We start from the raw sequence: 26,586 nt of genomic DNA, 5'->3' as shown, positions 1-26,586 counted from the left end.
TTTTCTTCTCCTTTTTCTTTTTCTTCACCTGTCTACTTTCTTCCTCTTCTTCTTCCTCTCCAGAATCCCTCTCTTCTTGCTCCTCTTATTTCTCAGGGCAATCTGGAGACCAATGTCCTTTTTCTTGACAATAATAACAGGTATCTTGACTTTTGTCTTTTCTAACCCCTTTTTTTCTTTTTTGACGGTCTGGACACTCTGAAGACCAATGCCCTTTCTTCTGACAGATATAGCAAGTATCTTCACTTTTATCTCGAAAGGAAGGAGAGTAGTCCGTCGGCTAGTCTGAAGAAAATTTTCTAATGACCCCTCGCAACGCTCTGATGAAACGTTCGATCTGGGCAGTCTCTTCCATCGTTGTGCTCGGTTTGAGAGTGAAATGAATAGTGAAAGGACAAGACACATACCCTTTATATACGCTGGTCTGCCATGACTATAAATTAGTCCATGGTGTTTAAATTTTAGTCATTTGACTTTTTGCTATCAAGATGAAACGATCCAATTCATTTGAGAAGAAAGAAGAAGAAAGTAAGAGGCAGAAACGTGATCTATCGCCTCGTACCAGAGCTGAAGTCCTGGCACAAATTCATGCCAGTGATTTTGAAGAGGACATGAGTGAACCAGAATCCGAACTCTCTAAACAAAGTTCACCACCCTTAGTTAACCCTGAAAAATACTATTCCATTCGAGAGACAGAAAAGCGCTCCTCTAGAAAATTTAGACCCTCGGCTTACAAATACACGGTGAAGCTTAAAGATTTCAAGTCCGACGTACCCTTAGAGAAAGCAGAAGGGTTCATCACCGGGGTGTGGGATTCTTTGCTTACCACACTCAAGCGACAATGTCAACCCAAAGAAGACGATCGCTTGAGACTTTCCATACAACACGACTGTTTGAAATCCCCTGTTTGGATCGAGTTTAGCAGCCCTGCAGAATTGACCGCTTCCAAAGTCATGGACACGATTCAACACGTACAACAATCCAATGACCAGTTTGACATCACCGATGGAAAAGCCACACTGGACATGACCCACGTCTCTCCTCCTCAAGGGACTGGCCGCAAAAAGGTCTTATTGGTGGACGGCCTTCGTAAAACCAAAACAAGCCTCGTCCGAATTAACAACCCTCAAGACCAGATGTATTTAGCGAGGGCTATCGTGCTGGGACGAACTTATGCCAACAAGAACGACACGGTAGAATGGAAAAGAGACTGGGAGAACATTCGAAAATCGAACCGAGCCAAGCAACGAAACGAAGCAGAACTTCTGTTACAACAAATAGGCCTGTCCAAAGACTCACCCTGTGGCATTCCTGAGATGCAAAAATTGCAAGATGCCCTAGCTCCACGATACACCTTGAAAGTGCACCCTCAAGAAGTGCGCGGACCTCTGTTGTTTCGAGGCCAGTACTTTAAGGACGGAAAATACATTCACCTTTATCATCACGATGACCATTTCGATACAATTACCAGTATCACCGGATTCCTGGGATACAAATATTACTGTGAGAAATGTGACCATGGTTATAATAATCGAGAGAAACACAAACATTGCGGATCGAAATGCTCAGGATGTTTGGCCTCTCAACCCTGTCTGAGCGAAGGGCAAGAACCAATGCATTGTCCTGCTTGTCTGCGCACGTTTGTCAGCCCTGCCTGTTACCAACAACATCTGAAGACGCAAGGTTCACAGCAGAAATGTGCTTGTAAACACCTGAGATTGTGCCCTACCTGTGGAAAAGGCATATGTACCAATACTGTCAAGGCACACGTATGTCGAGGAAAGAAAAAATGTCATCACATCGTGGACTTGGAACACCAATGTTACGTGCAAAAATACCAACCCCAACCAGAGAATGAGGACGGTCACAAGAAGAAAGGCAATTTCATCTTTTTCGATTTCGAATGCATGCAAGAGACTGGCATTCACATTCCGAATTTCTGCGTGGCTCATCGAGCGTGCGAGAAGTGCATTCAAGAACCTATCTTCAGTCATTGCCCTCACTGCAGCAAGATTCCCGGAGGGCGTGAAAAAATCTTTCGGGGACCGAACACGCTAGCCGATTTCGCCCGATGGGTCTTAGACCCCATCGACAAGACGTGGAGCCAAGAGGACATCGAACGTTACGGAGATATCATCGTCATGCCACGGTGATGGCTCACAATTTCTCCGGATACGACGGAGAGTTTCTTTTGAGATACTATACGGAACATGGCACCGATCGTCCTAAAGTCACTTTGAACGGAGCCAAAATCATTTTCATGCAAGTGGGACAAGTACAGTTTAAAAATTCGATGAGCTACTTGGCCATGCCTTTGAGCCGAATGCCTAAAACGTTTGGAATGACAGAAATGGCTAAAGGGTACTTTCCACACTTTTTCAATACGGAAGCCAATCAACATGCCGTTCTACCCCATTTACCTGAGGCTCACTATTACGACCCCGACAACATGCGTACCGAACAACGAGAAGCTTTCTACGCTTGGTACCAGGCTCACGCCTCGGACCCCTTCGACTTTCAGGAAGAAATGCTAAAGTATTGTCGTTCCGACGTGGACATTTTACGACGTTGCTGTGGAAAATTTCGAGAACTGTTCATGGAACACGGAGGGGTCGATCCTGTGAAGGAAGCTTGCACCATTGCCAAAGCGTGTTCCTTAGTGTACAGGCAACGATTCATGCCTGAAAACACCGTGGCTGTCATCAGTCCTCAAACGACCAACTATGTCAAACGTCAATACTCGGTCAAAGCCCTACGCTGGTTAAATTACTTGTGCGACAAGGAAGACAAATGGATTCAGCATGCTCACAACGGAGGAGGTGAAAAGACCATCGGAACGCATTCGGTCGATGGCTGGGACTTAGAAAACCCAACGATCGTGTACGAGTTTAACGGTTGCTTATTTCACGGATGCCCCACTGTTACCCTGACCGTGGCGCTAAAAATCAGATTTTACAACGAACCATGGAAGACTTGTACCAGACCACTTGTCAGCGACGCCTAAAATTAGAACAGGGAGGATACCAAGTGGTGGAAATGTGGGAACACAAATACGATCACCGTTTGAAAACCGATCCCGAATTTAAACGTGCCGTGGAAATTTACCAGTTCATGGACCCGATGAACCCGAGGGATAGTTTGTACGGAGGAAGGACCAATGCCACCTGTTTGCTGTACCAAGCCGACGAAGAGAAAGGAGAAGAAATGAAATACTTGAACGTGTGTTCGCTGTATCCCTACCTGTGCAAATATTGTCGCTTTCCTGCAGGGCACCCACAATTGTTGACGGAACACATCGACCTAAAAAACATTCGACAATACGAAGGCTTGATCAAGTGCAAAGTTTTGCCTCCCACGGACTTGTACCATCCCGTCTTACCTCACCATTGCCAAGGCAAACTGATTTTTCCTTTGTGCCGTACTTGTGCAGAAACGTGCAACCAACATCAACCTTGTCAGCACACCCAGGAAGAACGGACCTTGACGAGAACCTGGGTCAGCGTAGAATTGTTCAAAGCTCTGGACATGGGATATCAACTGTTAGAAGTGTACGAAATTTGTCACTTTCCCAAGACACAACAATACTACAATGGTGACCCACTCAGAAAGGCATTTTCGCAGACTACGTGGATGCCTTTTTGAAACTAAAGCAAGAAGCCAGCGGCTATCCTTCCTGGTGTCACACTCCCGAAGACCAAAAGACATTCAAAGAGAAATACTGGGCACAAGAAGGCATCACTTTAGATCACATCGAGAAAAACGAAGGCAGGCGATCGTTTGCCAAAGTGATGTTAAATTGCTTGTGGGGTAAAATGGCACAACGCCCGTGTTTACCCAAGACGGAGTATTTGACAGAACCTTCCCGCTACTTCCAGATGATTCACGACAAAACCAAATTCATGAAACACGTGGACGTCGTTCGCGAAGATTTGATCTTGGTCAATTACGAAGAAGATCTGAACTTTGTACAAGACGACCCCTTTGGAAATGTCATCATTGCGGCTTACGTGACAGCCCATGCTCGCTTAAAATTGTACGAAGCTTTAGAGCTGTTAGGGGAACGTGTCCTGTACTTTGACACGGACAGTTGCTTTTACATCGATCACCCGAGTCAACAGCACCCTGACATCGAAGGAGACCGTTTAGGAGCCTGGACAGACGAGCAACCCGACGACAAGATTCTAAGTTTCGCCAGTGGCGGTCCTAAAAATTACGGCTACGAATACCGGGACGAACAAGGAGAAGTGCACACGAAGTGTAAAGTGAAAGGTTTGACACTGAATTATCGTACCAGTCGAGTGGTGAACTTTGGGGTATTGAAAGAAGCCTTGCAGTCTGGAAAAGATAAACACTTTAAAGTGACCACCTATCAACCCAACAAGATTGTACGTTTACCCACTCACCACATCGTCAGTCGACCCTTGGAAAAAGTCTATCAAATCGTGTACCAGAAGCGAGTGCGACTTCCCAATCATTTCACCTTACCGTATGGACACGTCGATATTGGTCTGTATATAAAAAGGAACCCTAGGCAAGATCGATAGTTCATTGTGACTACCAAGACTAAGCGAACAAGATGAATACTTTCAGAGAAATACAAAACAAGTTCAGACAGGCACACTTCAAGTGTGGGTCTTCTGAAGTAGAATGCGATTGTGAGCCTTGCGATGGGAACGATGCTGTACGCTGTGACCTTAGCGATGCCGTAAAGCATCATGGAAACTTTGTTCTTACGACCCCTATCATGGAAAGTGATGCTGTGCGTGTCAAACCGGAGGGATGCGAAAGTGATGCCGCTCGTCCTCTTGGACATTTTACTGGGTTTCGTTTTAAAGGGGAATGTTCACCTTCACGTCTACCCCCCTACGGATGTCATCCAGCCCTGAGCAAACTCCTGCCCATGTCACTCAACCCTCATCGAAACGAACCTGTGAAAGACGAATATTCGTTTCCTGTGCGTTTGTCGGAATACTGCGACTTTGAAAATCGTCTTCAATCGTTCAAAGGAAAATGGCCTAAGTATCTGGGAGGACCGACCCCCGAAGAATTAGCCAGAGCCGGATTGTTCTACTTGGGCGAAGGAGATAAAGTCAGGTGCTTCAGTTGCGGTGTGTCACTTCACCACTGGGAACCACAAGATTCGGCCTACGTAGAACATGCTCGATGGTCACCGAATTGTCATTACTTACCCTTAGTGGGACCGAGACATTGAAGTAACTTACCATAACCTGTGTATGGATACTTTACAAGAGAACATTCGTGCTTTGCCCGTGGAGTTGAGAGAAAGTATTTACCGAGAGCTGGTCAAAAAGAAGTGAAACGTAAAGAACAATTTCATCCGTTACGTCACCAGATGTTTAATCACTGGTACCTGAATGCTATACAAGGACTGATTGAGTTGAAAGTGTTCCATTGGAGAGACATTGATCAACGACCCCCTGGTTTTAAAAAGAATTGGTTTGGTATTGATGATTCTATCTACTACATTGTAAACTTACTGGATCGAATTCCAGAGGAAGAGTTAACGAATTACCAACATCTTTTACGCAATGTCGACTTAGTGAAAGAGGAAACTTCTGAACGAATTGTAATGTGTAAATTAGTGACTAAACGATTTAGATTCGACAATGAATTAAAACTATGTCTGTGCAAACAGTACATTTATTGTGTCAGAAAGAGAATTTAGTATGACCTTTTCATGGATACTTTACAAGAGAACATTCGTGCTTTGCCTGTGGAGTTGAGAGAACACATTTACCGAGAGCTGGTCAAAATACAAGTGAAACGTAAAGAACAGTTGCATCCGTTACGTCACCAGATCTTTAACCACTGGTACCTGAATGGTATAAAAGAACTGATTCGTCAGAAATTATTTCAGTGGTCAGATATTGTTCAATACTTCCAGGCCCCCGATGATCCACGTGTTCATAATTTTGGTTACTTCGAGATTCACCTAGAGCAACGCATTGAGGAAGACAAGTTAAAGGATTACCAACATATTTTACGTGGAATCTACTTAGCGTAAAAGGAAACTTCTAATCGAACTCTGACGTTTCGGTTAGAGTATGCAAGATTTAAATTACCTACTGGAGAACGAAGATCTCTGGCTAGAAAGTACGTGTATTGTTTCCGAAACAAAGAGAGTATAAAAACAGGCTGCCATGCCACGACTTTTATCACATGTAATTGAACAGATTCCGTGGAAGGAACTCAACGACCATATTCAAACCGTGGATCATTACCATCGATTATTACAAGAACTGTATCCATTCAATTTGGGTCGACAAGTGGTGTGTGTCTTAGTGACTTGTTTTCTAGGATTTCGTTTACCAGCCGATTCCTTGTGGACTCTTTACGATCAGTACTTACCATCCCAATCGCCTTAAATGGTCACGAAAGACTCCTTTTGCTAAAAGCCTTGCGTTTTCATCTGGATACTTCTCGACCTCTACGGGAAAAAAAGATTCGTCAACTTTTAGCTACCCAAGACGTGTATGACGATGTGTGCGTAGCTTGTGACTTACACCTCCAATGGACAGATATCCGTGCCTGGAAAGAATGGGATTTTGAGGCTTGGACCCAAGAAGTGGCCCAGTATGCACGAGACTTGTTCAAGGAAAAAAGTCACTTTTCAACCTGTGTTAGTGACGGTGCCAAAAAAAAAAAACCGTAACCCAGGACAGGACTGTCGTGGACATGCCTGAAAGACCCTTTCGGGAGGACACTTGTGTGACCTTACCCCCTATAGAACTGGTCAGAACTTTACCCAAAACTTGTTTCTATTCCACGTTGATAATTTCGATGTGCCTTTTATCGTTGTACTTAAGCCTTTGGTTTTATTTATTTTTGTCTTTCGTATTCATGTTTAAAACATTCAATAAACGTGTCCTGACAAAGTATATAAACTCTTGTCTTCTTTGTTTTCGTGTCACAAGTGACATTCCATACACTATGGCTACGTCTGCTCCCTCTTCCTCTACTGTCAAAGTCATCGACGAACACTTAGATCGTGCCAGCTGGGAGGCTTTGTATCTTCGCCATCCCTTTAACATGATCATTGCTGGACCTAGCGGTTCAGGCAAAACCGAATTCGTCAAACGATTGATCGAACATAAACATCATTTGATCGATCGTCCACCTCAACGTGTCGTGTGGTGTTACAAAGAGTGGCAATCCGCGTACAGTCTCTTGCGAGAAAGTCAAGGCGAATCCATCGTGTTTGTGGAAGGCATTCCGAAAGAAGACGACGGCATCGTCTCTGACTCCCGTCAAACCCATTTGGTCATTTTCGACGACACGTTAGAAGAAGACGAAGAAGAAATTAAACTGTGGTTCATGCGCAAAGGGCATCACCGTAATGCCAGTGTCGTTTACATCACCCAAAATTTGTTTCAACAAAGTAAAGCCCATCGCACCATCAGTCTCAATGCGCATTACGTGGTCTTGTTTAAAAGCCCTCGAGATAAATCGCAAGTGCAAGTCTTAGCCAAACAGTTAGGAACGCCTTGGCTGACTCAGGCGTACGACAATGCCACCCAAACACCACACGCCTATTTACTCGTCGATTTGAAACCTACGACCCCCGATGATTTGCGATTTCTTACCCACTTGTTTCACCACTGGTGCCAAGACGGAGGGCTTGTCCTGTACACGTCTCCGTCCTCGACTTAATTTCACTCCAAAAAAATCTATAAAAACCTCAGACACTTTTCGTTTGTCTCACACAGTTTGAACATGACGTCCCTTCTGTCACATCTTCCCGTCAAATTGATTCTTGCCTTGTATGGCATCAGTCGAGAAAAAAATCCACAAATACGAGCTCCTGTCTTAGAAGCTAGCCTCAAAGGAGTCTTACGATGGTTCACGGTGACAGCACGTCAATTACTGCAAGGGATCATTCAGATTCCTCATCAAACCAAACGCTTTTTTGATCGAAACAAAGTCGCTTTGACCCAACTGGCCGATCTCCGCATCGACACTCAAACCAAAAAACAAATCATTTTGAAACCTGGAGGGAGCGGTACTCTAGGAGGGGTCATCATTCGCTCTCTCTTAAGATGGGATCCTAATGCTCCCAAAGTTCTTCCCAAGAAAAAAGAAGTCAAACGAAGCTCGAAGAAGAAGAAAAAGAGCCACGGTGGCAAGACCAGGTCCCCAAGGAGAAACGTGTCTCCAAGAACTTCTCCAGTGTCGGGACCCTCCTCTTACCAGACACCACCCTGCAAAAAGAAAAGCCCCCAGAAAAAGAAACAGAGAAAAAGTCCCCAGAAAAAGAAAAGCCCACAGAAGAAAACTAGTCGCAAGAGAGGCACTTCAACCAGGACGCAACCTTACACTGGCAAACCACGACCTGTCACGACGGTGACCGCGTCTCCGGTAGCCTCAGGTTCAGTCACTTCTCCGTTGATGACACCAAGAACTGAAAAGTACTTGGAGACGTTGATCACACCAAGAAAGTCTCCGTTGATGACCCAAAGAATTTCACCAGTGGCAGGACCCTCCAATTTAGTGGCAATGGCCGCTGCTCACAAAGTACCTTCTCCCAAAATCAAAGTCCAAGAGAGATCGGGCATGATACAAAGTTTACTGGATTTGTCCAAGCAAGAACTGGCTCGATTTAGTCCGTTGCGTACCCCTGCACGACGTGTCATGCCTGTCCTGAAGTTGATACGACGTAAAGACAATCACTGGCGACGCGTTCCAGTATAAAAAAGGTCTGTGATTAAGTAGGGGTATCAGTGTTTTTGGTGCTGAAGACTCAAAGATGTCACCCTCCAGAAAACATCCCTCTTCTAAAACCCAAGGAAAGAAAAGGAAAGGACTGCCTCCTCGTTTAGTCAAACATGGGGACATGTTATCTGTCCTGTCCAAAGCTTCTCCACCTCTACGAAAAAAACTCATTCAATCAGCCTCCAAAGAGGTCATCGATACCGTGTGCGAATGTTGTTTGAACGTGTTGAAAGGCACGATCCCTTTGTCCAAACACCAGAAACAATGCTTAGGCAAACATCGTCACATTCTTCGCCAAATGGTTCAAAAGAAAATTCGTCTTCGTCAAAAAAAGATGTTGGTCCAACTTGGAGGAATTTTACCCCTCTTGCTAGGCCCATTGCTGAAAGGAGTCTTGGGAACCATGTTGGGAGGACTGGTGGGAACAAGATAAAAAGGCCCTCTGAAGTCCCAAGATCTCAGAATCTACCCCTGACATCCCATGGAAGGACGAAAACTAGCTTTAGTGCCTTACAAACGATGGATGGAATACCATATTTGGCAACAACAACGCACCCCACATTTACCTCCCAATCCCAATTTGAGCGAAATGTCCCAGTTACAACACGAATTGCAGTCCTTGATGGATCGCCAAGATTTGTCCGAAACAGAAAAATCGCAAAAGTACGGTCAACTCTTGCAATGACTGCAACTCTTTCACCAGAAAGCTTTAGACGAAACAGCTCTACCCCCTCTGAAAGATTTTAAGACCTTGATGAAAAGTCCAGCACCATCACCAGTACCACTACCACCACTACCAGTGACCAAGACAGAAAAAGGAGAAGATGAGGAAGGGTTTCAAACTCCACTAGAAAAACTACGCAAGTTAACAACACCACCTACCTCCAGAATTGGATGGAGTAAAAAGATGATGACCACCCCTTCTTCATCACAAGAGAAAAAGAAGGTGAAGACAGAAGTGAAAGAAGAAAAAATATCCCCTGTTCAGACATCATCCTCCTCCTCCTCCTCGACAGCTATTGCCGGTCGCACACGCAAGGCATTACAATCCAAGAAAGTACCCCAAGAGAAAAAGAGTAGCATCTTCCAAGAGTGGGTGCCTTATTAACACACAAAGCAACAAATGGAAAAAGTCTTAGCCAGCATTTACTACGATCCCATCCTGTAGGTTACGCAGGAGTTCAAAAATTGTATCGTGCTGGCAAAACTCGACTGAAAAGTCTCCGTTTACCTCAAGTGCAACGATGGTTACAAGAACAAGCTACCTACACTTTACACAAACCCATTCGACGCAAGTTTGCCAGAAGTCGCACCCGAGTGGAAGGCATCGATCATCAATGGCAAGCCGATTTAGCCGATGTCTCTCATTTGGCCAGCTACAATCGCGGGTACAAATATTTGTTTTGTGTCATCGACGTCTTTTCCAAATTTGCCTGGGTCGTGCCCTTGACTTCCAAATCGAGCAGCGAGTTAGTGCGAGCCCTGCAACAGGTGTTGAAACAAAGCGGTCGTCACCCTCTTCGATGGCAAACGGACAAAGGCACCGAATTTCTGAACCAAGCTTTCCAAAAAGAATTAAAGAAACGTGATATTCATTTTTTTACCACCGAGAATCCTGAAATCAAAGCCAGCATCGTGGAACGTTTTCAACGCACTTTGAAAGAACGCATGTCGAAATATTTTACGCATCACCACACTCTGAAGTACATCGACATCTTACCTCACCTGGTGCAAGCGTACAACCAATCTTACCATCGAAGCATTGGACGTGCCCCGCAAGTGACTCCCGAAAACGAAGTGCTGATGTTTGAGCGCCTGTTTGGTGCTGTCCCCAAGAAAAGGGCTGTCCCCAAGAAAAGTGGAGTGTTCGACGTAGGAGATTGGGTACGAATTGGCAAAACCAAACGCACTTTCGACAAAGGTTACTTACCTAACTGGACGACCGAATTGTTTCGTGTCACTGGACGATTGCATGGTCGTCATCCTGCCGTCTATAAATTGGAAGACATGAACGGAGAAGTGCACAAAGGAACGTTTTATTTGCCCGAGTTACAACGTGTCACCAAAAAAGAAGACGACGTGTACGACATCGAAAGCATTCTCGAACGCAGAACCCGTAAAGTAGGCAAACGACGTGTCAAAGAAGTCAAAGTACGTTGGAAAGGATATCCACCCAGTTTTGATTCTTGGATCGACGCTTCGCAAGTCATCGACTATAAAAAGAAGTGACCATCATGCCCTTTCACACAGACGCAGCTACGTTGACCACTTCTTCACCCAGTTCTCCTCTGCAATATTTACAGAAACAACCCTTGTGGGTGTGGTGTGGAGAACGTGTGCCTAAAACGCAAATCGTCTTTTTCTGCCAAATCTTCTTGGTGTATTGTGTCATCGGGGCAGCCATTGCGAATTTGAGTTTGCAACTTGGAGACAAACAATTGTGGACCATTTTATTGAGCAGTTGCATCGGTTACCTGCTTCCTAATCCCTCCCAGAAATTCACCTCGAACGGGAACAACGGGAACCTTGTGTCCAGTGCCAGTGCCAGTCACCACTCCAATAACAACAATAACCCCATTTTGGGCGGAGACACACCTCTGACGTCCAGTAACCCCTCGGACAGCCACAGAACTCTGGAATTATGAGCAATAACAACCAATTTTACTTAACCTTACCCAGTGACAGTTCCATGGAGGTGTTTCCCAAGAACACGTTGTGCTGTTACACGGCCAAATTACCTCAGGCCATCCCATTAGACCACGAAGCCCATTGGGAAGTGGCTTTAGTGGAAATCATTCACCCGACCCAAGTCCTCAATGTCCTTCGTAATCAAAATTTTTTTACGGTGGAAGTTCATGACGAGCAATTGCAAAAGTACTTGAATACCCATGTCAAATATGATCACAAAACCTATGATGACAAAACTCAAAAGTGGTCCTACCACTTGTTCATTCCCCCAGGCTATTATTTTAGTGGTCAACGTTTGGTCAGCACCATTACCTGCGGATTAATGTCGTGTTTCTGAAAGCTTTGGAAAGTGTCAAAAAAAGTGTCACCATGGAGTACCACAAAGCAGCTCGTCGCTTCCTGATGAAATTTGACGGGGGTAAAATGATGTCCATTTTATTTTGTCCTGAATTGTTTGACATGTTGGGCGGAGACATGGACATGAGAATGGCCATGCTCAAGAAAAACGAATTACCAATCATTTACGACAACGAGTCTTTTAGCAAGTTATTTCGTTCCCCGGTAGAACTAAACCAAGGACTGAATTTAATGTTTGTGTACTCCGATGTGGTGGAGTACAACGTGGTGGGACACACCTCCGCACCGTTTCTGCGTGTCATTCCTTTCAAAGTGGATTCTGCCACGACCGCTGACGAGGAAGGTGGAAACACTTATCACGTCCACCGCGAATTTGTATATCCTCACTATTTGCCCGTCAGCAAGTCTTATTTGGACACGGTCAACATTGCTATAAAAGGAGATCTGGGACAAAATATTCCATTCACCAAAGGGAAAGTCACGGTGAAACTCCATTTTCGAAAACGGTTCTCTCACGACTCGTAAGTCATGTATCCAGTGTACCGAGGGGTTGCTCGACAGCGAGGACACGGTTTAGGAGATATGTTAAAATCGGCTTTTCGTTCGGTGGCTCCGGTGTTGAAACCGATGGTGACACGCGGATTGCACGCCTTGAAAGATGCGGCACTGACGCAAGGCAAAGAATTTCTCCAAAATGTCATCATCGACAAACAAAACCCGAAAGAAGCTTTCTTGAGGGCAGGCAAAAATGTCTTGCTGCAAACGGGTAAAGACCTTTTGGGTCAACGAGAAATACCTATAAATGCCCTGCACGCTACCGAGTCAGGCATTCAGCAAGGACAAGGCAGAAAGAGACGACGAAGAAAACACCCTTTCACCAGACTTCACACTTCTAAAGATAGAAAGACAAAGAAAAGAAGAACCGTTCGAGACTTAGACGTTTTCGATTATTAAAATGTTGAAACACAGAGAAAAAATGATGCACCGAGAGTCTTGCGCTTGTTCCAAGTAGGAACTGGATCTGTTTGCCATGCCACCCACCATGATGACGATGCAAGAATCCCAGTGGGTGGAATTTCATCCCGTCTCCTCTCTGATGGATTCTGCTCCCGTCGAGTTTGACATCAAAGGTCAGCCCGAAGATTACATCGATCTGAATAGCAGTTACCTGTATTTGAAAGTCAAACTGGTCAAAACGGACAACACCAATCCTGGAGCCAATGATAGGGTAGCGCCCGTCAACAATTTCATGCATTCCTTGTTCAGCGAAGTGGACTTGTACTTGAATACAAACTGGTCAGCAGCAGCATGGATACTTACCCGTATCGTGCCTACCTGGAAAATCTCTTGACGTACGGAAAAGAAGCAAAGAATACTCATCTGGATGCTTGCGTGGTATGGAAACCTGACACAGCGGGTGATAACACGTTTAACGATACAGCCCTCACAGCAGATGACGATCCTCACAATGTGGGGTTTAACACACGTAGAAAAAAAGTTCTGCAAGGACGTAGTTTAGAACTGATGGATCGTTTGCATTTGGACATGTGGTTACAAGAAAAGTATTTACTGAACGGAGTGGATATTCGCCTGAGACTGAATCGGAGCAGTACCGCTTTCCATTTGTTGGCCCATGCTAACGAGTACAAAACCATTATTCAAGAAGCCACGCTCTACGTGCAACGCGTGGAAGTGTTACCCAAAGTGGGAAACGACATCAGTCTAACCTTGAGCAGAACGACCGCCAAGTATCCCATACGACGCGTGGAAGTAAAAACGTTCACCATTCCTGCTGGACAGCGATCCATGATCGAAGATCATCTGTTCCAAGGTCAGTTACCCAAGCGTTTGATCCTTGGTATCGTCAAGAATTCAGCCTTCAACGGAGTCCACAACGAAAATCCTTTCCTGTTTCATCATTACAACGTAGCCAAGATCGAAGTCAGTCGCGATGGCAAGACACTGTGTACCCGACCGTTTGAGCCTAAGTTTGGTGACAGGAATTACTTGAGGTCGTACTTGTCCCTGTACGAAGCCACCGGACAGTTAGGAACCAACACCAGTCACGGCATATCGTACGAGGATTATACAGAAGGCTACGGTTTGTGGGCATTTAATTTCACTCCAGACCAAGGCAGCGACGAGGGACATTTCCATCCTATAAAATCCGGCTAGATTCGTGTGGAACTTCAGTTTACTAATCCTCTACTTGACACAGTGAACGTCCTCCTGAATGCAGAATTTGACAGTACCATAGAAATCAACAGTTTAAGAGAAGTCATTCTAGGTTATTAGAAGCCATGGAAGACTGTTATCCTTCTTTACCTGGTGGAGAAACTTTGGACATGAAATGTGAGGAGACCGTGGAAGAAGAATCCCAAGACAAAGACGAAGAAGTTATCATGATGAAGTCAAGATGGCCAGAACAAGAAGCCCATTTAGTCTCCTGTTTTGCCAAACACTTGGTCGAAAATATTACGGAACTGATCAAGAAAGATTGATATGGATGTCAAAACGACCATCCCAGTCAAATTCAACACGATAAATGCCTGATGCTGAGTCAAGAAGAAACTTGGACGAGTATCTGGAGGAAGCTTGGAGTCTCATCTAGGACGAAGTCGTGTTGCACCAGTGGTATAAAGACTTGCGTGAACATTCTTGTCCACCATTAACCACTCAAGAGATCCATCGTATCGAAGCTCTCCTGAATCAGAGTGGGGAGACGAAGCGAAGAAACGGTTATTTGTCAGACATTTTCAAGCAAAAAGTCAGGATCGAATTGATGACTTATTATTACCTGTGAAGAAAAAAAACCAACACAAAAACATGGATACCTGGGAACTTTATTACCTTTTGAACCACAGTTCGTACACTGCTTCTTGGAATCCTGTCGTCTGTGCTAAAGATGAACTCCCTCATCGCAATCCTCAAGACCATCAAGCTTATGTGATCAACACGGACGACAGTCCTCTCCCAGGAACCCACTGGGTAGCCGTCTACTTTCCTCAAGAAGGATGTGTGGAATATTTCGATTCGTATGGATTGCCTCCTTTGGAAGACGATATCATTGACTTTATGAGAAGAAATGCTCAGACCACCCGATTCAATAATGTGAAATTACAAGGCACAGATTCCTTGGTGTGTGGACAATATTGCATGTATTTTCTGCATCATCGCAGCCTGGGCTATTCCTTAGAACATTTAGTAAGTCATTTTGATCCTCGTTCTTCTTCTAGAAACGATGTGAAAGTAGATCGATGGTTTTGTGACCAGTATGCTTATATTTTGTCTCAAGCTAGGAAACGTAGTGTCCATCAATGGCCTAATGACTTCCAACAGTGGAAATCACAATTTCATTCACAACGTTGTCAGCCCTGTCCAAAATAATGTGTGAGTTGAAAAAAAAATGTTTGGTATTTGAAAATTTTTTTGATGTTATATTGTTGGATTATTGTTAAAAATGTTAGAGTTGTTTGTTAGTGTTAAGTGATTTTGAATAAAAAATGTTGTGTTTTGAAAAAAAATGCCTTTGTGGTTTGTTTGGCTATAGGAATTTTGATTCATGCTCTTTGACTTCTTACTATCCCTCTCATGACACTCATTGAACGTTGCGGCTCGAAAACCGTGGAGGGATGTTTTCCTTCACGGCCGCGCTTTGACTTTAAAGCCGGGGGTAGCCTTCAGTCTAACCATCCATTGTCGACTCATCCTCCTACGAAGATGTGCTCCAAACTAGCTAAGCTAAACGAAGCCTACGTGAATTTGCATAGGGATTTTGTCAGATGTGACAAACCTGAAATTAGCTATGGATCTGGTGAAAGAGATGATAGAAGAAGAAGTAAAAAGACTAAGAGGCTTTATAGATCCAGAGTATGTAAAGATTGGTCACTTAAAGGAAGCCATGGATAATGTGATAGAAGTAACGTGCTTTTTGGAAGACGTAATGGAATGGACAGAGTGGTCCTTTGTCAAAAACGGCCTGGACCAACTTAAGAAATCGGAAGAACTTATGAGAATAGTAATGGAGGAAGAAGTAAAGAATATCAAAGACAAGTGGAATAAAGAACGAAAGGATAAGGAAAACTTAAAGAAAAAAGAGGCCCTTGACAAACTCAACAACAATTGGATCATAATACAGGAGAAATTCCGAGCAATAGGTCATCCAGACTGGATGCCAGAGAAGGAGAAGAAGAAGAAAGGAATACTGGCAAAAGTGAGAACTTGGTGGAAGCAGTGGAGGAAATAAAAGAAGAAGATGATGATGAAACCAAAGGCCCTTTTCAGGGCCACTCATAGGTCTTGAAAAGATCTTGACTTTCAATTGCCTAGCCCATTTTTTTATTTTTTTTATTTTAAAAAAAAATAGAGACCCCCTCCCTGTTTCAATTTTTTGCCTGTTCCCTTTCCATAGACCCATCAGGTCGGGACCGTGTTAAAATAGGGTCCCGACCCTGTTCCATTTCCCCTTGTCCCTAGATAGGCCCACACAGTATTCCCATGTTCCATTCCCCTTGTCCCTAGACAGGCCCAAACTCTATTCCCATGTTCAATTCCCCTTGTCCCTAGAATGGATATTTTTGTTTCTCCCATGTTAAATTACATAGTCCCCAGAGTGGATAATTTTTTCTCCTATGTTAAATTTTACATAGTCCCCAGAGTGGATATACCCTTTTTAACATGGAAGTCTCCTAGTCCCTAGAGTGTCCCTATTCACTACTCACCTTTAACTCCTCTGTAAAGGTTGTATTATTTGAAGTATTGCTGCAGAATCTTGTATTGCTTCACCGGTTAGTGCACTTTTTTGAGGCAGCGTATACAGCTGTCTAAAAAATGAAACTAATAATAACAGAAAGTATTGATGTTGCTTAAGTTCAAAGAGAATGTGATTTCATTTAATAAAATGACTGTATCCCATCTTTATATGTAATTAGGAGTCAAAGGAAATATGTCTTATCGTAATTGTTTGATTTTGCAACTTTTATATATTAGGGTCATACAAGGGGTCACGATTGATTATGTATTGCTTTGTTTTCTTTTCGCAAATAAAGCTGAATCTACATAGGAACTCTGGTAACAGCATGGGTCAGCATGTATGTTGCTCTTCGTCGTCCCTTTGAGCTAAAATATATTAGTCTAAAGAGTCTATTTGTCTGCTGGAAGAATTTAATTTAATTTCCCTTTATTTGTTGTTGCTGCTGTTGTTTTTGTGGGTTAAATGCCTTTTTTGAACACATGATAGACTATACACGACGGCAAGTACACACGGTGGGAAGAACCCGGGGCAACTCGGTAAGAACCACCGACTCACGGGGAACTACTGGCAGGCTTTCTCACATACCCACATAATCGTCAAAATGTATATGTTGCTTAACTTGGTCTTAGGTAAAATGCCGAAACAATCTACCATTCTACCATTCTTTTATTAAATGGTTCGTCAAACGCATGAATAGGTAACAGATGAGCTTTGGATATCTTCAGATTGGGTTTTCTTACCATTTGACAAGTATGACAATATCTGCGGTAATTACATCTTTCGGCGTATAACAAGGACTGAAGATCATGAAAAAAGTCTTACTGACTGCTAAATAACCATACACTGACGTTTCATGGCTAGACTAAGAACTCCCTGTGAATACGATGTAGCAACAACAATTTGATAGCTAATAGACGACTCATCACCAACGGGTACCTCAGGTGGCCTCCATTTTCACATAGGGACCCCATTCTTCAAGAAGTAACAAATAACCTGAATTTCTATGAGTGTCCTCTTCTGGTCAGTTCCTATTCCTTTAATCTAAACTCACTATCTCCATCCTCCTCTGTCCTGTTCTTGTTCGTTCATTTTCTTCTGTCTTCCATTCTCGATTGCATTTACATAATTATAGCATCTCTGTACTTCCTTATTTTCCCCTCCTTTCTCTCTTGCATTGCATCTGACCCTTTTGTAATTGCACTTTTTCTTGCTTAAGCTGAAACTTTCTCATTTCAAATTCCCTTTTTTTCTTTTTTTTTTTTGTCTTCTTTAATTCCATTAATGTACAAACCGAACCAGATGGTGACCTCTTTATTAAACCCGAAAGCCCACACCACTTTTCTGACAAATAAAAAATAAAACTTTCCTTGATCTCTTATTTCCTGACGAAGCAGTCACTTCAACAATATCATAATTCTTATCAAGTCCAAGTTACTCGTCCTTTTTAAGGACTCCGATTTCTCTTGGCTGGGATCGGCAAAAATATTCGCTACTTTGGATGACCTGGTGAAAGATTGTTGGGTTTACTATTAATTCCCCAGCTATGAAATCAAAATACCGGAGTTTAGAAAAATTTTATACAATGAAATTCAAACTTTAAAAAACAATCTCTGAAATATCATAATCTCTGAAATATTAAAACTTCAGAAATGTTTAAATTAATTTAAATCCACAAAATATTCGAATGAGATTCATATTCAATGACGAGTTTCCTGAAAAGGTATTCCGAATAAGGGTTGTAAAGAGATTATATGCTGCCTTGCTAGTATCGCCGAATTATCACAGGTCTAAATCCAAATGTTTTTTACTCCGACGTAATCCCGTGAACGTAGAATATTACTGACGTTCTTGAACGTTTCACCTAATCCGAAAATAATAATTAAATATTCAAGTCCTTGAATACATTCACATAATCAAGTAAGTATTGACTATTTATATTATTGATTTTCAACGCTACTAAATCCAACGAATAAATACTATAAATAAATCACTATTGCTTCTCAATACTATAAATAAATCACTATTTCTTCTCAACGACTCTTAGATAACTGAGTGTAACTGAAGAATGGAATACGTCGTGTGTGTATTCTCGTTATCTAGTCTCAATATACGCATCAAATAAAGAGAATCCGATTCACTTAAAGATTCTGGAACAATTAAATCGTATTATTTTTAAAAACAAAACTGCATCAGTCATGTTATGACTTTCTCAAACTGTTGAACTAATCAACAACTAGGGCGTGCATGGTAGCGCCAACTGAACAAATGGACCCAGTGTTTCAAGTGATGTTTTGACACCTCCATTCGAAATAAAGCGTGGCTTACTTGACCGATATAATTGTTCACTTGACCTAGCGATCTGCCTTGACTTATGAATGAGAATTTTATAACGTAATGTACATGCATTTTACTATGGTGTTAGTCAGTCACTGACTTAAAGAATTTAAAATATAACTATCATAGACCAAAATGACTTAAATGAAAAGTATATTATTTTTTTAACAGATGATACAGATATCCGTAAAAAGGGACACATTTGATTAGGTATACCAAAATTATTGCAATTAAAACCTCGTGATTTCGAGATCTAACCGCATTAGCTACTGTACTGGCAATAAAACCAAATTTGGCGTTGACAGTCCTATTGTTTCTAGAATGACTATTTTGCAAAGGTCACTCTGGCACTAACTGAATGAAATTCAACCTTTCTCCTAAGAATTCTCATCGGGAACACGTAGGAGAAGTTGTTATTATACGGGTAAATATGGTCCGAAGTGAATGAACTATACGGTTCTTAGCCAGTATACGCTAGCAGGTTTGATCGACGTTTATTGTATTGAGCCCTCTTCTTCATTCCAGCATGAGGCAATAGTGATGTTTCTACAGCTGGTGGCCTGCCTGTGTTTGGCAACTACTTCTTCCAGCTGCAGAATTGGGAAACCCAAGAGCCACTTCATCCAAAAATGCAACCAACTTAAGGCCTGCGATTGCAGCAGTTCCAAGCTTGTAAATCTGACTTCTGTGAAACTAAACCAAACTGAATGCTGCTATTTGGATCTAAAGGAAAACCGGATCAGACTTTACAGTGGCTTTTTCAATGCATCGGTCAGCCTCTTAGGACTGGATCTGTCAAACAATAATCTCAGTGACATACCAATGGGTTCTTTCGATGGACTGTCAAATCTAAAGTACCTAAGTCTTCAAAACACCAGTCTGGGCTTAATGACGTCAAGTGGCTTGTCTGAGGGCTCATTTCAAGGATTACATCTTCAGTATTTAGATCTATCTTTCAACGACTTTAAAGACTTTGAAATCTTGACCAATGCAGTCACCCCTATTTACACGTTACAGAATCTACATGTTGAAGGTTGCGACAGATGTGTATTTAACAAGTCATGGAGGAACCTGACAAACCTAACTTCTTTGGATCTCTCGGGATATTCTGCTGACGAGAAGCGATATAGAAACTGTCACATTACGAAACTTTCTTCAAAAACATTCATTAACGTGCCCTACCTAAGAAGCCTTTCACTTAGTGACTGTGGACTCGAGAACATTGAACCAGAAACATTCGCTTCTCTAAAGCACCTCGAGTATCTAGACATCTCTCAAAACATCCGCTTAAACTTCACCGGCGCTGAAAAAGGACTGCGTGGATTGAATGCCACGAAGGTAAAACTGCTGAAGATGAATCACATCAATTCTGACACTGGTTTGGGAACGATGATAACTAAAACACTTTTCGAAACATTTATAGGCTTGCCGCTCGAGGAACTCTATCTAGACGCAAACAAATTAGAAATCTTCGAACCGGGAGCGATTCCTCTCCTCCCGGGATCCATAAAAAAGGTGTCATTGGCATACAACAGACTGGCACTGGACGATTATCTCATGGATATCGCTATGGACGAAGATGGTGGTAAGAATCTTCTGTCTCTTGAAGATGTTGACTGTTCTTACCAGCAAGCATTCTCGCCTTTGTTGATGGAAACTCAAATGAAACAAGATTCTAATAGAAGGGACAGAAGAGGATTAATTCCTGGACACTCATGGCTTGACAGTGGCTACATCCTAGTTATTACTCCACCGCCAAATGTTAAAATCATCAACTTTAGCCAGTCATCGTGGCGTGTGGCACTCCTTGCTGTCAGATTCGAGAATAATAGCATTGAGGAATTCGATCTGTCGAAAAATAGTATAGGTTCATGGATTGGGCCAGTTGAAGGACTCGGGAGCTTGAAACGACTGTATCTATCTAATAACAACTGCATAAATGTATCCACCACTTTCTTCACGAAATTCCGCTCATTAGAGGTTTTGGATATAAGTCAAAATTTCTTAGGTGACATTTTTAACGACGGAAGCCATGGGGAGGTGTTCTCTGGCTTAGATAATTTGAAACATCTAGACATTTCTCTCAATAGAATTCGTTTCCTGCAAAAGATGATTTTTAATGGATTAAGTTCGCTTCAAACCTTAAATATATCACAAAACTTTTTGGCAGAGTTTGATGTAGATCTTAGTTCTTGTCTACGCTTAAGGATACTAAACATGAGTCAAAATCAGCTTTACGTATTGACCAATGATGTTCAAGACAAGCTAGAAACAGCGAGTAAAAACTTACCAGTTACTGTCTTGTTACAACAAAACCCCCTTTCATGCGCGTGCGACGCGTTAGACTTTTTGTCTTGGAAAGTGAGTGCCCGAGTAAACGTAACTTTTGGAAAAAGTGACACCTGTCGGAACTCTAAAGGCGAAAACATAGAACTTGCAAATTTCGACAATACTTTGTTGGCGAAAATGAAGAAACAATGCACATCTTACACACTTCTTATAGCAGGGAGTGTCGGACTTTTCCTTTGCTTCCTAACAGTCATATTCTCTGCTATTGCTTATCGATACAGATGGAAGATCCGTTATCTTTATTATGTTGCACGAAGCCATCGTGCAATGAGAAATTGTCATGCTGGCTATAGTCTAGTTTGTGCGTATGACGCCTTTATATGCTACGCGAGTGAAGATGCGAGTTTCGTAAGGAATGAAATCTTACCACGGCTTGAAGGTCAAGACGGGTTGCGATTATGTTTAGCGGACAGAGAGTTCATTCCTGGTGTTTCAATTTCGGAGAATATTGTTACTGCTATTTTAGAAAGTAAAACGTCTATTTTCATCATGACTAGTAACTTTTTGAGAAGCCATTGGTGCAAATACGAAATTAATATAGCAAGAGTCAATAGTATTGAAAAAGATACTGACAGTATGATAATGGTTATGCTGGAGGACATTCCAAACAATCTACTTCCTCTCGAGATTTTGGAGCTGTTTAGAAGCCAGACATATTTGGATTATCCTCAAACGACTGCTGAACGCGAAACATTTTGGAAAGCACTAAGCCAAGCTGTTCAGAGAAAGGCATGAGACCTCTCTTGTCTTTTTCTTTAATCAAACTCTGATGATTTGTAACTAACACAAATGTGAAATTTGCCGTATTTAAATATCTCACTTTATCTCGGCTAGTCTTAATGTCAGACACACGAGGGAACACATCTGCAGACAGTGATAAAAGACGTGCTTAATAATTTGCCCATAAGAATTGCTTATATTACAGTATGTGACAGTATGTATAAAAGGAAGTAATAGTCACAAATTTATGTTAGAAATTGATGAAAGAAATTGTTGATTATCTGGGTTTAACGCCATTTTTCAATATTTGATAGAAATAGACATGACGGCCAGTAAAATTAGTGGAGCCAGAATTCGCGGACAGTTCGGTAAAAACCACCAACCCACAGGAAGCTACTTGCCAGCTTTCCTACATACTTACATTAGCCGAGCCAGAGACTCGAACTCACGCATTACCCGAGCCAGAGACTCAAGCGAACAAAGAAGAGATGGTTAGTAAAGGCGAGCGCTTTAGACCACTCTGGTACCCGTTGCCCCAGTTAAAATTAATAAAGTGATTTGTGTGACAATGGATCTAAATGTTTATATTTTATGGAAAAAAATCTTTGACATCGGGGCTTACAATGTAACTATTCGGGACATTTTCTTGTTTTCTTTGACATCGGGGTTTACAATGTAACTATTCGGTACATTTTCTTGTTTTCTGTGACAACGGGGCTTACAATGTAACTATTCGGTACATTTTCTTGTTTTCTGTTACATCGGGGCTTACAATGTAACTATTCGGTACATTTTCTTGTTTTCTTTGCATCGGGGCTTGCAATGTAACTGTTTGGTACAATTTTTTGTTTTCTTTGACACCAGGGCTTACAATGTAACTATTCCGTACATTTTCTTGTTTTCTTTGACACCAGGGCTTACTATGTAACTATTCGGTACATTTTCTTATTTTCTTTGACATCAGGGCGCACATTGTAACTATTCGGTACATTTTCTTGTTTTCTTCGCAAGTTAAAATTCGAGAGTACATATTTCTTTGCAAACGAATTGCATACGAAGGAAATTCATAGTTGTGAATGAAACTAAAATGAGGGCAATTTATATATTGTTCTTTAAGTTAATATATTTTATACTGATTTCTCCAAGTAAGTAGAGTGGTAACAACACTTAAAAGACTATAGAGGACCCAGGCAATGGGAGTTACGTGCTTTGCCCAAGTACACTCTGCAAAGATTGCCGAGAACTATTTCTTTGCACATTGAATATTTGATGGACCATGAAAAACGAACATATTTTAATCAAGTTTAATGGATTTCGAATTAAAATAACATCCACAATAGTGGCTGTGGTCCAACCATATGGATTGATTACCATTTTCACTTCATCTTAATTTTTCTTTCTTTTCACATGGCAGTCTAATAATCCACTATATATATATATATATATATATATATATATATATATATATATATATATATATATATATATATATAGGTTCTTGGATTATCTTTAAGGTCATTGCGGCGGTTATGAATTTCAACGACAGATATAATTTTAATTTCGATTTGAATTTTAAGGCTCAAAATCAGAACTGTTTGAAACATATTTCACCAAGATGTCTTAAGTTACATTTAGAATTACAACATTATGTTTAGTAACAAATAGGTCACACAATTAAATTGCAGGATTTAAGACAAGTTTACGGAAAGACGAATGTTATGTCGGTGGACAAATAGAATAACGTTTTCATCGTTAAACATTCATGATATTCATAGTGTTATTAATAAACATATTGCCATAATGTACTGGACGAATCTGAGTATGTCATGAAACAGACACATCAAGGATTGTGTTGGATAAAATTCAGGCCACATACAGGGAAGCTGCCATGATATGACTCGATGTTCGTGAAAGGACTCTATGTTCGTGTTTTCATTTGCGTACACTTCAGATTGTTTTATATGTCTTCAAATTAATGTATATGTTTCTGCTTAATATATTTTTTTCTGATGAAATATTATGAAATCGATGCATATATTTTTCACATTTCTGCTTTGACTTCTAACCACACTAATAGGCCTTTTGGCAACGAACTACTTTTTCTAGCTTTGACTTATAACCACACTAATATGCTTTTTGGCAACGAACTACTTTTTCTAGCTTTGACTTATAACCACACTAATATGCTTTTTGGCAACGAACTACTTTTTCTAGCTTTGACTTATAACCACACTAATATGCTTTTTGGCAACGAACTACTTTTTCTAGCTTAAGATGACTAACGAATTACCAAACTCGATATTTACCTTTTCAAATCCTTTATGTACGTCTGTTTATAAAATTACGTAAGCCGCGTGTGCAATACATATGTAAAATACAATTGTATAGGCTATTGCTCTAACATTTACTAGCAATTAACACAAAAAATAGTGCATGTGTAATGCAGATCATATCTTTGAAGATACGTAAATATAGTCCGTGTAATATACCTCTGTAGCTTTAGGCATCTTAAAAACACATAAATATAGTGTATGTAAAATACCCCTGTAGCTTTGGGTATCTTAAAGACATAAATATAGTGTGTGTAATATACCCCTGTAGCTTTCGGTATCTTAAAGATACATAAATGTAGTGTGTGTAATATACTCCTGTAGCTTTGGGTATCTTAAAGACATAAATATAGTGTGTGTAATATATCCCCATAGCTTTGGATATCTTAAAGACACATAAATATAATGTGTTTAATCTACGCCCCATGGTTTTGGGTATCTTAAAGACACGTATATATATATATATAGCGTGTTTAATATACCCCTATAGTTTTGCGAATCTTAAAGATACATAAATATTAAATATAGTGTGTTTAATCTACCCACATGGCTTTGGATATCTTAAAGACACATACATATAGTGTGTGTAATATACCCCTATAGCTTGGGGTATCTAAAAGACACATACATCTAGTGTGTTTAATATACCCCTGTAGCTTGGGGTATCTTAAAGACACATAAATATAGTATGTGTAATATATCGCCATAGCTTTGCGAATCTTAAAGAGACATATTAAATATAGTGTGTTTAATCTACCCCCATGGCTTTGGGTATCTTAAAGACACATACATATAGTGTGTGTAATATACCCCTATAGCTTGGGGTATCTTAAAGACGCATAAACATAGTGCGTGTAATATATCCCCATAGCTTTGTGGATCTTAAAGACACACACATATAGTGTGTTTAATATACCCCTCTATCTTGGGGTATCTTAAAGACACATAAATACAGCATGCGTAATATACCCTATTGCTTTGGGTATCATAAAGACACATACATATAATGTGTATAATATACCCCTGTAGCTTGGGGTATCTTAAAGACACATAAATATAGTGTGTGTAATATACCACATAGCTTTGAGTATCTTAAAGACACATACATATAATGTGTGTAATATACCCCTGTAACTTGGGGTATCTTAAAGACGCAAAAATACAGCGTGTGTAATATACCACATATCTTTGAGTATCTTAAAGACATATAAAGACAGTATGTGCAATATACCCTATTGCTTTAGGTATCTTGAAGCCACATACATATATTGTGTGTAATATACCCGATTGCTTTGGCTATCTTAAAGACGCATAAATACAACGTGTGTAATATACCACATAGCTTTGAGTATCTTAACGACACATAAATACAGAGTGCGTAATATACCCCCAAGGCTTTGTGTATCTCAAAGACCCATCATTATAGCGTGTGTAATATACTAATAGCTTTGAGTACCTTAAAAAATGTTTACATATTATTTTCTTCTAAATAATAGTTTCTGATGTGCTGGCCGAGCAATTGATGACGGCGAATGTAGTTTTTGTGGATATAATTTAGCATTCTTTCTGTTAATGCCATTAGATTTAGTTTGTAACAGAATTGTTATTCTGTATATACTCACCTTTATGATTAGTTTATATAATAAATTTAACTTAAAAAAAACCGGTTCTTTCTGAGTTTTATACTTTAAGGTATGTAATCATCATTGAGGCACTGTTGTCTTGACATGTGGATTAACAAGTGCCAGATTATCTTACACAATCTAGACTAAACCAAACACTAACAATTATGAATAAATATGTTGTGATAAAGTCAACTCAAATACAATCGCTGTGTATGCAAACAATTTTAATAATAATACCAAACTATATTGGAAGAAGTAATGTGCATTGAAAGGATGCAAGAACGTTAGCATCAGCAGTTTAAGAAACCTATTATATCTAATAGACTAATACTTTCTTCTTGCACTTAACCGTTGTGTCCTGGCACTCGAGGTTTCCGATGATTGTACAGTGTACTAGAGTACTAGGCCATCAGTATGATAATAACAGGTTTGTATTTTTGTACTGATGTAAGTCATAGCTTTCACGTTGGCATACCATAAGGAGAATGAGAGCGCTTTTTCCAGTTAGTCTCTTAACTTAAGTATGATCTTCTTCATTTACTTGCTAAAGCTGTGACATGGCCGAGTTAGATTACACGTTATATTGCTGATCAGAATATTACTGGTTAAAGTCCGAAAATAATGGGAGACGTAGATGATTGAGCTTGAAAGTGAATCCGATGATGTAAGGTCAACGTTAATTATAAGAGTAATATTCTTC

General features: G+C 41.0%; 1 protein-coding gene across 1 annotated transcript in view; it reads left to right on the top strand.

Annotated features, from left to right (window-relative positions):
- Window positions 1-25,953, top strand: part of LOC149788504 (toll-like receptor 4) — a 29,545-nt gene extending 3,592 nt beyond the window's left edge. Inside the window, exon 2 of the mRNA XM_089974503.1 lies at window positions 19,388-25,953. Coding sequence (XP_089830629.1) covers window positions 19,388-21,946 — 2,559 coding nt within the window. The 3' untranslated portion in view covers window positions 21,947-25,953. The remainder of the gene's footprint in view (window positions 1-19,387) is intronic.
- The last annotated feature ends 633 nt before the right edge of the window (window positions 25,954-26,586 follow it).

The sequence above is a fragment of the Sinohyriopsis cumingii genome, chromosome 11 (assembly GCF_028554795.1).
Source record: "Sinohyriopsis cumingii isolate HCF-2022 chromosome 11, ASM2855479v2, whole genome shotgun sequence".
In the NCBI taxonomy this organism is placed as follows: Eukaryota; Metazoa; Mollusca; class Bivalvia; order Unionida; family Unionidae; genus Sinohyriopsis; species Sinohyriopsis cumingii.
The sequence above is the reverse complement of the archived record's forward strand: the minus strand, read 5'-3'. Positions and strand labels throughout refer to the sequence as shown.